This window comes from Schistocerca nitens, chromosome 1, assembly GCF_023898315.1.
Source record: "Schistocerca nitens isolate TAMUIC-IGC-003100 chromosome 1, iqSchNite1.1, whole genome shotgun sequence".
Lineage (NCBI taxonomy): Eukaryota > Metazoa > Arthropoda > Insecta > Orthoptera > Acrididae > Schistocerca > Schistocerca nitens.
Genome location: NC_064614.1, coordinates 245120171 through 245134691, shown reverse-complemented (window position 1 = coordinate 245134691; position 14521 = coordinate 245120171). Strand labels below are relative to the sequence as shown.

Here is a 14521-nt window from a genome sequence, read left to right as displayed (position 1 = left end):
TGTAAAGGCAAAGAGTTTGGGCAGAGATGTCAGTCAAGGTGGATGTAAAGAGGCAAAGATGTTGTTGAAAGACAGGTGAGGTATGAGTGGCGGCAACTTGAAATTAGAAATTAGCGGAGGTTGAGGCCTGGCGGATAACGAGAAGAGAGGATATACTGAAGGGCAAGTTCCCATCTCCGGAGTTCTGACAGGTTGGTGTTAGTGGGAAGTATCCAGATAACCCGGACGGTGTAACACTGTGCCAAGATGTGCTGGCCGTGCACCAAGGCATGTTTAGCCACAGGGTGATCCTCATTACCAACAAACACTGTCTGCCTGTGTCCATTCATGCGAATGGACAGTTTGTTGCTGGTCATTCCCACATAGAAAGCTTAACACGTCCGTCCACATCGAACCCACCAACAAGCAACAGTACCTCCATTATGACAGCTGCCACCCATTCCACATCAAACGGTCCCTTCCCTACAGCCTAGGTCTTCGTGGCAAACAAATCTGCTCCAGTCCGGAATCCCTGAACCATTACACCAACAACCTGAAAACAGCTTTTGCATCCCGCAACTACCCTCCCGACCTGGTACAGAAGCAATTAACCAGAGCCACTTCCTCATCTCCTCAAACCCAGAACCTCGCACAGAAGAACCCCAAAAGTGCCCCACTTGTGACAGGATACTTTCCGGGACTGGATCAGACTCTGAATGTGGCTCTCCAGCAGGGATACGACTTCCTCAAATCCTGCCCTGAAATGAGATCCATCCTTCATGAAATCCGCCCCACTCCACCAAGAGTGTCTTTCCGCCGTCCACCTAACCTTCGTAACCTGTTAGTTCATCCCTATGAAATCCCCAAACCACCTTCCCTACCCTCTGGCTCCTACCCTTGTAACCGCCCCCGATGTAAAACCTGTCCCATGCACCCTCCCACCACCACCTACTCCAGTCCTGTAACCCGGAAGGTGTACACGATCAAAGGCAGAGCCACGTGTGAAAGCACCCACGTGATTTACCAACTGACCTGCCTACACTGTGAAGCTTTCTATGTGGGAATGACCAGCAACAAACTGTCCATCCGCATGAATGGACACAGGCAGACAGTGTTTGTTGGTAATGAGGATCACCCTGTGGCTAAACATGCCTTGGTGCACGGCCAGCACATCTTGGCACAGTGTTACACCGTCCGGGTTATCTGGATACTTCCCACTAACACCAACCTGTCAGAACTCCGGAGATGGGAACTTGCCCTTCAGTATATCCTCTCTTCTCGTTATCCGCCAGGCCTCAACCTCCGCTAATTTCTAATTTCAAGTTGCCGCCACTCATACCTCACCTGTCTTTCAACAACATCTTTGCCTCTTTACATCCACCTTGACTGACATCTCTGCCCAAACTCTTTGCCTTTACAAGTGTGTGTGTGTGTGTGTGTGTGTGTGTGTGTGTGTGTGTGTGTGTGTGTGTGTGTGTGCGCGCGCGCGCGCGCTCCAATGTATACCTGTCCTTTTTTACCCCTAAGTTATCTTTCTGCTCCCGGGATTGGAATGACTCCTTACCCTCTCCCTTAAAACCCACATCCTTTCATCTTTCCCTCTCCTTCCCTCTTTCCTGAGGAAGCAACCGTTCGTTGCGAAAGCTAGAATTTTGTGTGTATGTTTGTGTGTCTATCGACCTGCCAGCGCTTTTGTTTGGTAAGTCTCATCTTTGTTTTTGGAGATTTTATATATATATATATATATATATATATATATTAGTGAGGCTACAGTGAGGATCTCTAGCTCTTTAAATAAGTGTCTGCAGGATGATCTTGGATGAGCTCCAGAAATTATTCTGATTACACGCTTTTGTGCAATGGACAGTCTTTTACTCAATGGTGAGCTACCCCAGAATATGATGCCATACGAAAGCAGAGAATGAAAATAGGCGTGGTAAGCTAATTTACTCAGATGTATATTGCCAAAATTTGCAATGACACTAATAGCATAAGTAGCTGAACTCAAACATTTCAGCAGATCCTCAGTGTGTTTTTTCCAGTTCAACTCCTCATCAATGCATACACCTAGAAATTTTGAATATTCTACCTTAGCTACTGATCAAAGTCTATATTTATTAATGGTGTCATTCCATTTAGCAATCTCATATAGCGTGCCGAAAGAACGAACACCTTATCTTTCCGTACGAGCTCTGATTTCCAATTTATCGTGGTGATCGTTTCTCCCTATGTAGGTCAGTGTCAACAAAATATTTTCGCATTCAGAGGAGAGAAAGTTGGTGATTGGAATTTCGTGAAAAGATTCCATTGCAACAAAAAACACCTTTCTTTTAATGATGTCCAGCCCAAATCCTGTATCATTTCTGTGACACACTCTCCCATATTTCGTGATAATATAAAACGTGCTGCCCTTCTTTGAACTTTTTCGATGTACTCCATCAGTCCTATCTGGTAAGGATACCATACCGCACAGCAGTATTCTAAGAGGACAGACAAGCGTAGTGTAGGCAGTTTCCTTAGTAGATCTGATACATTTTCTAAGTGTCCTGCCAATAAAACATTTTGTGTGGGTTCCTTCCAATTTAAGTTGTTCGTAATTGTAATACCTACATATTTAGTTGAATTTACGGCTTTGAGATTAGACTGATTTATCATGTAAATGAAGTTTGACGAATTCCTCTTAGCACTCACGTGGAGGACCTCACACTTTTCGTTATTTAGATTCAACTGCCAATTTTCGCGCTATTCAGATTATCTTTTCTAAATTGTTTTGCAATTTGTTTTGCTCTTCTGATGAATTTATTAGCCGATAAACGACAGCGTCATCTGCAAACAACCTAAGACGGCTGCTCGGATTGTCTCCCAAATCGTTTATATAGATACGGGACAGCAAAGGGCCTATAACATTACCTTGAGAAATGCCAGAAATCACTTGTTTTACTCAATGACTTTCCGTCAGTTACTATGAACTGTGACCCCTCTGACAGGAAATCACAAATCCAATCATATATCTGTGACGATATCCCATAAACACCCAATTTCACTACAAGCCGCTTGTGTGGTAGTGTCAAAAGCCTTCCGGAAATCCAGAAATGATCTGAAATCCCTTGTCAATCGCACTGAACACTTCATGTGAATAAAGAGTTAGTTGTGTTTCACAGGATCGATGCTTTCTAAACGCATGTAGACTGTGTCAATAGACACTTCTCTTCGCAGTAATTCATAATGTTTGAACACAATATATGTTCCAGAATCCTGCAGCGTATCGACGTTAACGATATGGGCCTGTAATTTAGTGGTTTACTCCTACTACCCTTCCTGAATATTGGTGTGACCTGTGCAACTTTCCAGTCTTTGGGTACGGGTATTTCGTCGAGCGAACGGTTGGGTAAGTATGGCGCTGAAGTATCATCATAGTCCCAAAGAAACGTAATTAGTCTACAGTCTGGACCAGAAGACTTGCTTTTATTAAGTGATTTAAGTTGCTTCACTACTCCGAGGATATTTACTTCTACGTTACTCATGTTGGCAGCTGTTTTTGATTCGAATTCTCGAATATTTACTTTGTCTTTTGTGAAGGCATTTCTGAAGGCTGTGTTTAGTAACTCTTGCTATCGCACAGAGAAGGAATTGATTGTTTCTTGCCACTAACACTTCACATACGACCAGAATCTCTGGATTTTCTGCCAGGTTTCGAGACAAAGTTTCGTTGTGGAAACTGCTATAAGCCTCTAATGTAAAAGATAGCCAATCTGGGGATTTTGCATGTTTGTTTCGTTGCTTCTGCAACAGTGTTCTAACCAGTTTTGTGTACCAAGGAGGATCCGCTCCTTCGTTTGTTAATTTATTTGGTATAAATCTCTCAATTGCTGTCGATACTATTTCTTTGAATTCAAGTCACGTCTGGTCTACACCTATATTATTAATTTGGAATGAGTGGAGATTATCTTAGGCAGAGCTGTTTTTCTGTGGGATGCGTACCCCTAACTTTTTCGTTGGCAAATTAATTTTTTTATGATGTTGAGAGCTTGCAAGAGTGCCAAAGATTTATTTCACGGACGTAAACTTTATTTCATTTTTTTGTGTTGGTAATTGCAACACGAATTACACCAGTGCAGTTTTTGGTAGGAAAAGCGATGTCATTGACTGCTTCTAGCATTTCGAAGCTGCGCTAACCATTCTCAACAACTGACTCGCTGGCAGCCAGTTCGACAAGCATGTAGTGTGCTTTCACAACGGGAAGCCTAACAGACACATCATTGTGGTCCAAAACCACTCGGAAGTGACGTCAAAATGACGTATACGCAAACTCGCTGCACACTTGTCGACTGATCGAGATCTGTGGTCGAATCGAGTTAGCGGGAAAAGCGTCTGCTTTGTTCTGCACTGTCACACTGACCGTGTATCTTGAGTGGTTGTGTTTTCGCTATCGAGCAAAATGTCACAGGTGTATGAAAACCTCTTTCGTGACGCTCTGAAAGATTTCAGAGTTTCGGCGGATGGCCTGATTTCAGGCTGTTGTAATTCGTTGGAGGAGGTAATAATAATTTTATGTTAGAATTGGCTGGCAAAAATATGCGCCTTAGAAAATTACTTTTTTTATGCTGCCAGTTAAGATTTCACTTTAATAAATTTTATATGTCGCTTTCCGCGATCTGATTCCAATTTTTAAGTGAGTTTAAGTATTATGCAATTTTTTCTTTGTTTTCGTTGTGAGGTGCTGCATTGTTACATTACCTTTACTGTAACATATACACGTGGAATGTTGTTGTTGTTGTAGTCTTCAGTCCTGAGACTGGTTTGATGCAGCTCTCCATGCTACTCTATCCTGTGCAAGCTTCTTCATCTCCCAGTACCTACTGCAACCTACATCCTTCTGAATCTGCTTAGTGTATTGATCTCTTGGTCTCCCTCTACGATTTTTACCCTCCACGCTGCCCTCCAATGCTAAATTTGTGATCCCTTGATGCCTCAAAACATGTCCTACCAACCGATCCCTTCTTCTAGTCAAGTTGTGCCACAAACTTCTCTTCTCCCCAATCCTATTCAATACCTCCTCATTAGTTACGTGATCTACCCACCTTATCTTCAGCATTCTTCTGTAGCACCACATTTCGAAAGCTTCTATTCTCTTCTTGTCCAGACTGGTTATCGTCCATGTTTCACTTCCATACATGGCTACACTCCATACAAATACTTTCAGAAACGACTTCCTGACACTTAAATCTATACTCGATGTTAACAAATTTCTCTTCTTCAGAAACGATTTCCTTGCCATTGCCAGTCTACATTTTATATCCTCTCTACTTCGACCATCATCAGTTATTTTACTCCCTAAATAGCAAAACTCCTTTACTACTATAAGTGTCTCACTTCCTAATCTAATCCCCTCAGCGTCACCCGATTTAATTAGACTACATTCCATTATCCTCGTTTTGCTTTTGTTGATGTTCATCTTATATCCTCCTTTCAAGACACTGTCCATTCCGTTCAACTGCTCTTCCAAGTCCTTTGCTGTCTCTGACAGAATTACAATGTCATCGGCGAACCTCAAAGTTTTTACTTCTTCTCCATGAATTTTAATACCTACTCCGAATTTTTCTTTTGTTTCCTTTACTGCTTGCTCAATATAGAGATTGAATAACATCGGGGAGAGGCTACAACCCTGTCTCACTCCTTTCCCAACCACTGCTTCCCTTTCATGCCCCTCGACTCTTATAACTGCCATCTGGTTTCTGTACAAATTGTAAATAGCCTTTCGCTCCCTGTATTTTACTCCTGCCACCTTCAGAATTTGAAAGAGAGTATTCCAGTTAACGTTGTCAAAAGCTTTCTCTAAGTCTACAAATGCTAGAAACGTAGGTTTGCCTTTTCTTAATCTTTCTTCTAAGATAAGTCGTAAGGTTACTATTGCCTCACGTGTTCCAACATTTCTACGGAATCCAAACTGATCTTCCCCGAGGTCCGCTTCTACCAGTTTTTCAATTCGTCTGTAAAGAATTCGTGTTAGTATTTTGCAGCTGTGGCTTATTAAACTGATAGTTCGGTAATTTTCACATCTGTCAACACCTGCTTTCTTTGGTATTGGAATTATTATATTCTTCTTGAAGTCTGTGGGTATTTCCCCTGTCTCATACATCTTGCTCACCAGATGGTAGAGTTTTGTCATGACTGGCTCTCCCAAGGCCATCAGTAGTTCTAATGGAATGTTGTCTATTCCCGGGGCCTTGTTTCGACTCAGGTCTTTCAGTGCTCTGTCAAACTCTTCACGCAGTATCTTATCTCCCATTTCATCTTCATCTACATCCTCTTCCATTTCCATAATATTGTCCTCAAGTATATCGCCCTTGTATAAACCCTCTATATACTCCTTCCACCTTTCTGCCTTCCCTTCTTTGCTTAGAACTGGGTTGCCATCTGAGCTCTTGATATTCATACAAGTGGTTCTCTTCTCTCCAAAGGTCTCTTTAATTTTCCTGTAGGCAGTATCTATCTTACCCCCTAGTGAGACAAGCCTCTACATCCTTACATTTGTCCTCTAGCCATCCCTGCTTAGCCATTTTGCACTTCCTGTCGATCTCATTTTTGAGACGTTTGTATTCCTTTTTGCCTGCTTCATTTACTGCATTTTTATATTTTCTCCTTTCATCAATTAAATTCAATATTTCTTCTGTTACCCAAGGATTTCTATTAGCCCTCGTCTTTTTACCTACTTGATCCTCTGCTGCCTTCACTACTTCATCCCTCAGAGCTACCCATTCTTCTTCTACTGTATTTCTTTCCCCCATTCCTGTCAATTGTTCCCTTACGCTCTCCCTGAAACTCTGTACAACCTCTGGTTCTTTCAGTTTATCCAGGTCCCATCTCCTTAAATTCCCACCTTTTTGCAGTTTCTTCAGTTTCAATCTGCAGTTCATAACCAATAGATTGTGGTCAGAATCCACATCTGCCCCTGGAAATGTCTTACAATTTAAAACCTGGTTCCTAAATCTCTGTCTTACCATTATATAATCTATCTGATACCTATTAGTATCTCCAGGATTCTTCCAGGTATACAACCTTCTTTTATGATTCTTGAACCAAGTGTTAGCTATGATTAAGTTATGCTCTGTGCAAAATTCTACAAGGCGGCTTCCTCTTTCATTTCTTCCCCCCAATCCATATTCACCTACTATGTTTCCTTCTCTCCCTTTTCCTACTGACGAATTCCAGTCACCCATGACTATTAAATTTTCGTCTCCCTTCACTACCTGAATAATTTCTTTTATCTCGTCATACATTTCATCAATTTCTTCATCATCTGCAGAGCTAGTTGGCATATAAACTTGTACTACTGTAGTAGGCATGGGCTTTGTGTCTATCTTGGCCACAATAATGCGTTCACTATGCTGTTTGTAGTAGCTAACCCGCACTCCTATTTTTTTATTCATTATTAAACCTACTCCTGCATTACCCCAATTTGATTTTGTATTTATAACCCTGTAATCACCTGACCAAAAGTCTTGTTCCTCCTGCCACCGAACTTCACTAATTCCCACTATATCTAACTTTAACCTATCCATTTCCCTTTTTAAATTTTCTAACCTACCTGCCCGATTAAGGGATCTGACATTCCACGCTCCGATCCGTAGAATGCCAGTTTTCTTTCTCCTGATAACGACGTCCTCTTGAGTAGTCCCCGCCCGGAGATCCGAATGGGGGACTATTTTACCTCCGGAATATTTTACCCAAGAGGACGCCATCATCATTTAATCATACAGTAAAGCTGCATGTCCTCGGGAAAAATTACGGCTGTAGTTTCCCCTTGCTTGCAGCCGATCGCAGTACCAGCACAGCAAGGCCGTTTTGGTTAATGTTACAAGGCCAGATCAGTCAATCATCCAGACTGTTGCCCCTGCAACTACTGAAAAGGCTGCTGCCCCTCTTCAGGAACCACATGTTTGTCTGGCCTCTCAACAGATACCTCTCCGTTGTGGTAGCACCTACGGTACGACCATCTGTATCGCTGAGGCACGCAAGCCTCCCCACCAACGGCAAGGTCCATGGTTCATGGGGGAAGACACGTGGAATATTGTAATTAATGATCGGTGTTTAGGAAGTTAATGGCAACTTTGTTTCAAAATTCGCCGTTTGTGAGTTCATCTATGTATTACAGTAAAAGAAACTGAGCATTGCAGCAGCTCAAGCGCAAACGTCGTCTCGAGTAAATGGCATAATTTAGAAGACACACACATGAAAATGGGACTCAGGGCCTGGGATCAATCATGCAGAAGGAAAATAAAAAGCAGTATATTTGCAGCTAATGTCATTGCCAGAGCGTGGGCTCTGTATTCCACATAAATGTATCCTGCATTTTCCCAGGAATTTTACGTAGTTCTTTCTAATTGCACTATCAGCTCCAGTGCATAATTGCACAAATCCATTACTGCTGTTTTCTTTGTGCTGGCACTGAGCTGAATTTCATTGAGGTACTGAATTCAGAGATTAGCTAGAAAACTGTCTATGCAGGGATATGGAGCTCTGTAATTCAAATGACTGTAAGATCCTTAGTTTCCCACCAAAGTTTCAGCAAGGTCAGTGACATCAACTATGAAACAACTTTTTTCATCAATAGCACTGTAATGAATGCCACTTTATGCAAATGTTGCAACATGACCACATTTGGCCTCCCTACTGAATTCTGAGCAAAGGTGTATTGTTGGTGGATGCTGAGTGAGAGCTTTTTGTTCAGGATACCATTGCTCAGTAATAACTGTCCGCTTAATTAATACATGTTACGATGTTTCAATTATTACGACTGCTTAGGTGGCTGCTTAAGTATGTGTGGATAATGTTGGAACTCTATTGGGATTCCTGGATTATATTGGTAGACAAAGTCTGTCAAGATCTAAAATTTTCTCAGCACCACACTGAAATTTTGATGATAATGTAAGCTGTTTTAGTCTTTAGAAATACTCGTTGGTGAATATGGGTCCTCATAGGGTATAGAACGTTATGACACTTTGAAGCCCTCAAAGTTAAACTTCTCTTACAGGTGTTCTTTCACGTCTACACTCTTCTTATTGCCCTGCTAGATTTTATTTTAATTTCTTCTATTGGTCTGGCTTTTACTGGAGATAATGATGATGGGAGTGAGTTATTAAGTAATTTATTTATTTTTCTTAGTTTTTCGTCTCACAACATAGGACTTGGGATGAGGCAAAATGTCTTCTGGAGATATTATCTCAGTTCTTCTACTGGATAGTGTTGACTTCTCGAGGAGGAGAAATGTTGAGGTCTGCATCTATAACCTTGTCAGGAATACCAATAGTAGAAATAGATGGCAAATTATTTTTAAGTTTGGAGTGTATCAGTCAAATAAGCCTTAAAAGTGCTGTATTATTTCTGTTGGTGATAAGGAGGAATTCTGGCTAACCAGCCCTGATCGTGATTGATTTTGCTCTATTTGTCATTAGATAATTTCCTGTATGATACAATAACTTAAGACTTCAAGACAAGAAGTCATAGATTATGGCTTGTATGATGGGGCAGAGTATGCAAAATTATGCTGTTTTTTTCATATGATGATTATGCAGAATCATAGTTGTAGTCCTTGAGGGGAGTGTCTCATGTACGTAATGGAAGTTTCATGAATTCTGTGAGCAATTCGTCGTATCGTACTCTCTTTCCCAGGTCTTTGTCACAGATTTCAATCCCTTTGCAAATTAATGTGCCAAGATGCTTGCAGATTTTGTGATTAAGCTTAATGGATGTTGTATTGAAGTAATGTAGTCAGAGATCTTTCTTCCACTTTTGTTAAGAGTTTGACAGCCGAAAACTGATATTTTTCAATTGTAGGAGAGAAATCATTTTGTAATTTTTACAAAAACTTTTTCATGGATGTATTAACCAGTTTCAACTTTCATCAGTTGTACTGGATAGTTTTGATTGGTGATTGTCTTATTCTTAGTATATACAACCTGGAATTCATAGTATGCATAATTATTATGCTTAATAAAGCTTTTGTTGACATAAGGCAAGGCGTGCTTGAAATGAGGTTAACTGAAGTACTGATCAGTTAACCCCAAAACTAGGTCATTAAACTTCATGTGCACTTGGAAAATATTTTTCATCATCATAATCACAACTGAAAGAACATTTTATGATTACAATTTTAACTGAAGTCAACAGTAACATAATTTGTGGTCAGTGAATAACAATGGAATAAAAGCAAAAGAGCTAACAAATGAACTCCCAATTTTGTTAACTCATCCATGATTAATAACATAACACTTACTTACTTTAGCTGTCAAAAACATCAGATGTGATGAAAGGCTGTGTACATTAAATAACTGAATTTTGTAAAGCCTAAAATTTCCCTCTTCATTCATGTTTCCCAGTTAACCTTAAGTGTAGTTACCCTCAGTTTATGCTACTGGTCACTTTATTCTCAGGTGGAAACACTTCTCGATCATCTGAAAACTGTGGGGTTTTCATACTGCGTGAGAAGTAGTTGTTTTAAAGAGCCTTCTTCAGATGTTATGAAAAGTAAGTGAACTGCTGCATTAATTACTTTCTGTGGTTTATCATTTTAGTTCATTTATGTATACTTGAAGGAAGAACTTAGTTTGCTGGAATTAGGGATAGTATATATAGGCTACTTTAAATGGACATTTCTTTCTAAGCTGCACTAACAATTGATGGAATTGACTGTTTTTGTTATTGTTAATAGTTGTTGTGATATGCAAGGCAGAATTGTATTAATTATTTTCGTCTGTGTTGACTTGTTTGTCATTTATCCATTTCACAGCCATACACTCAGTAATTTTTACACACTTGCATTTTATAATAGGCTGATGAAAATTATTAGTTGGTTGACAATTCCTGTCGGAGCTGGTTTCCTCCAGAGTGCTGAATGCGTCAGGTCCAAACTCTCTCTGTTCGCCATTTCCTAACTGCCACAACAGCTGATCAATCCACTTCCATTTTCTTGTCTGACTTCCTTTCTTGATGTGTTTGAACGCCATGCAATCATTTGCTGCCTTCAACAAGATTGGCCTTAAACAACATTTTCAGACAGTAGGCATAACTATGTATCCTTACAATATCTTTATGGTGCTAGAGCTAGCTTTCACATCATAACATAATGTGAAAGGCTGATCTGGTTGAAGGTAGCACATGATCGTTGGGACCAAATAATCTTACGTTAGTGTAATGTAGAGTGGTGGCATAGTGCAATGGATAAGAAACATTCCTGTTCAATATAAAGTTGTGGATTTGAGTCTTGACAGATTCTTTCATATTTTTTATACCAAAATATTATCAAAATTACTTCATTATTTTTATTTGGTTAATAGGTTTGGATGCAGTTTTATTTCTAACACTCTGCTGTGTCATTTTCGACATTGTATTTACTTTTTAATTCCTTATATTTCTTCTTCATATCATTATTTCATTTGAAATCAGCTTGTCACCTATAACCTGTAACTGAATACAAACCAGGACTGCTCATTAGTTGGTAATTTGGCAGTCCATGCAGCTTGTGTGAGGACAGTTTCAGGTGCCATAATTAATGAAAGGAAGAAATTAGTTTGCTTTTAGCATTGAAATACAAATTCCCCCCCCCCCCCTTGAGTTTGCTTATAGAGAATAGCTTCAGCTAGTTTTCTGCCACATGCTTAGTGTTGGATGTTTCACCATCAAGCCAGGCCAGGCAACAGCATTAGGTGTGAGGCTCTGCTGCGACTGCCCGTGGTCAGTGTATTAATTGTTGTGAACAAAGTACGATTAACAGTTCTTCTGTAGAATGCTGACAGCCATTTTCTAGGATATATTGCACATCATGTTATGGTTAGGTTATCAAATGAGTTTAAATTCTGGGCTATAAAATGTCGTATCTGCCACAGTTATGCCATTGGTCACTCCAAAACCAGTTGTCAGCAGAGCATGTCATATTCATGTTATTTCATAATGGCCACTTCCAAAACTGCCCAGAGTTACATGTATATGTCTCCCATCCTTCGTAATCCCAACCTGCCCACATCTCGTGGTCGTGCGGTAGCGTTCTCGCTTCCCACGCCCGGGTTCCCGGGTTCGATTCCCGGCGGGGTCAGGGATTTTCTCTGCCTCGTGATGGCTGGGTGTTGTGTGCTGTCCTTAGGTTAGTTAGGTTTAAGTAGTTCTAAGTTCTAGGGGACTTATGACCACAGCAGTTGAGTCCCATAGTGCTCAGAGCCATTTGTAATCCCAACCTGTGCTCTGCCTCTACTGAGCTAAACCTACTTTTTTTAACATGAAAATTAAATTGAACAGCACTTGCTGAGTGACCTGCTCTGTTTGTTGCCTATAATACAGCAGCAGCCGGTGTGCCAACACTTTAGCAACAAGTGACAGATGCCAACTAACAAATAATTTTAATGAATCTATACTGCTGTGTTCATGTTGAAATGGTTTCTATGGTTTTCGATAATTGTGGTGTTGATATGTAAAACAGTAGTCAGCTCATTGAACATATTGACAGGCATGTTTAGCTTTATTGTCTTTCTAGTTAAGTTTATTTTTTGTAATTCCACATTTATAGTAATTACATTTTTCTACATAAGTGTTCTTCACATCTCCTTTGTTTACAAAGAATATTAATTCCACATTTATTGGAACCACAATAAAGCACTTCAGTTGCCCGAAATCAGTATGGTATCCTCATTGCACATGGCAGACAGTTCCATTTCTTTGCTAGATACAATAGGTGTGACATCCTGTAAAATTTTGCTCCAGTACTATGTAAAGTAGATAGACAATCTGCTTCTATCAGTTCAGAAATTTGACAATACCTGTCAAATGAATGAAATGTTTTCTCACATTGTATTTAGTTAATTAACAATAACATATGTGAATTATTTAACAATAACAATGTTTTTTTGTCTGTGAGAAATATATTAACTGTTCCAGGTAAAACAAAGCATTTCTTCAAGCAAATGCAGGGACATGTCCCTATCCCCTTTTTTGGTTGTGCATTTGCAGTGGAGAGTGTGTGGTCAAGGCACTGTGTTTTGGGGCCAAAATACTATAAAAGTAAAGAGTCTAGTGTACCTGAGCACTTGGTAATATCATGCTGTGTTAAGATATACTTACTTTCCATAAAACAAGTTCGTTACAGGGAAAGTTTATTAAATAAATTTTATAGTAGTTCTTTACCCTCTTTAGGAAGACCATGTGACTCCTCGTAAGAGATTGAGGATCATGGATACTAGAAAATCCAACTGCCCAGCAACTTTAAATATGAAGTGTATAAGGGTATATCCTGATTACAGTATGCACTCAGCAACTGAACACAGGGATACCAAGGCAAAAGTAAGTATCCAGTTTGGGTTCTGCTTGGAGAAAATTTTACATGATCAGTTGACGGTATACTTTAAAATCTATTGTTTTTAATGCTCTTAATTAAATAATTGATACATTTTTGTCTTACAGGTTCTTGCAAGTCTACAGAAAGATTTGGCATTGCCATGCCCGCCTAAGAGCTATCTACGTTATTATTTGACTGCTTCCCCAGCAAGTGCACACACACATGCTACTGAAAGTGTTGAAGCAAGTGGGTACATACATCCTTCACTTGTAAAGGAAATCAAAAACTTAGTACTCAGTGGCATGACATCTCTCAAAGTCATTAAGTTGGCTCTAGACAGATTTTTTGAAATAAATTTCACTGGGACACACATACCAGGTCAAATGAATACTACCTTTTACCCCATAGAGAAAACTATTTACAGTCACATTTATCGGACCCTTTATGGTACAAATAAAGTATTGTTGGATGAGACTAGACTGCAGAATCAGGTTGATGAGTGGCACAAAGACTCGAGCAATCACATGATTTATTATAGACATTGTACGGGGGCCAATGGAGAAGTGAAACCATTACTTTTTTGCTATCAGAGCAGTTGGCAGAGAGATCTTTTGAAGAAGTATGGGGGTAGTTGTTTGTTAGATGCAACATACAAAACAACAACATATGATATTCCTTTATTTTTTATAGCTGTGAAGAGTAATGTGGGCTATTTGGTTGTCGGTTTTTTTTTCATTCAGATTGAAAATGCAAGATCCATTCATGAAGCACTAGACATTTTCAAGGATTGGAATCCCCTCTATTGGGTTACTGATTTCTCGGAGTCATAGATAAATGCAATTGAGCAAGCATTCCCTCAGACAAAAGTTTACTTGTGCCTTTTCCATCGAAAACAGGCATGGGGAAGATGGTTGAAAAAAAAGGATAATCTACGTGTACCAAATGACATGAAGACATTTCTGGATATGTGACAAGAAATTTCAGAATCACCAACAGAGAGAGAATTTAGAGATCGCGTAGAAGAGTTGCGAACGCATGAGGTTTCTCGGAGAAACGAGCGTGCATGGCCATAATTTCAACAGCAATGGCTAACGCTATGTGAAAGATGGGTGAAAGCGTATGAGGACAAGGGCAGATTTGCAACTATTGACAGTACAAATGGAGTTGAAGCAATGAACAAGGTTGTAAAACATTTTTTCCTTAAACACAATTCAGACA

The 14521-nt window shown here is 39.9% G+C and overlaps 1 protein-coding gene across 1 annotated transcript; it reads left to right on the top strand.

Annotated features, from left to right (window-relative positions):
• Positions 1-4401: 4401 nt before the first annotated feature.
• On the top strand, positions 4402-14133 carry LOC126239841 (uncharacterized). The gene is made up of 5 exons (XM_049947892.1): positions 4402-4516; positions 10413-10506; positions 12907-13058; positions 13162-13308; positions 13429-14133. The coding sequence occupies exons 1-5, from the start codon at positions 4418-4420 to the stop codon at positions 14131-14133; spliced, it is 1197 nt and encodes a 398-aa protein (XP_049803849.1). The 5' UTR covers positions 4402-4417.
• Positions 14134-14521: the final 388 nt, after the last annotated feature.

Coding starts and splice junctions, on each gene's coding strand:
- LOC126239841 (XM_049947892.1), top strand. CDS start 4,418: ATGTCACAGGTGTATGAAAACCTCTTTCGTGACGCTCTGAAAGATTTC. Junction 13,059..13,161: donor CTAGTGTACCTGAGCACTTG/GTAATATCATGC, acceptor TACCCTCTTTAG/GAAGACCATGTGACTCCTCG. Junction 13,309..13,428: donor ACAGGGATACCAAGGCAAAA/GTAAGTATCCAG, acceptor TTTGTCTTACAG/GTTCTTGCAAGTCTACAGAA.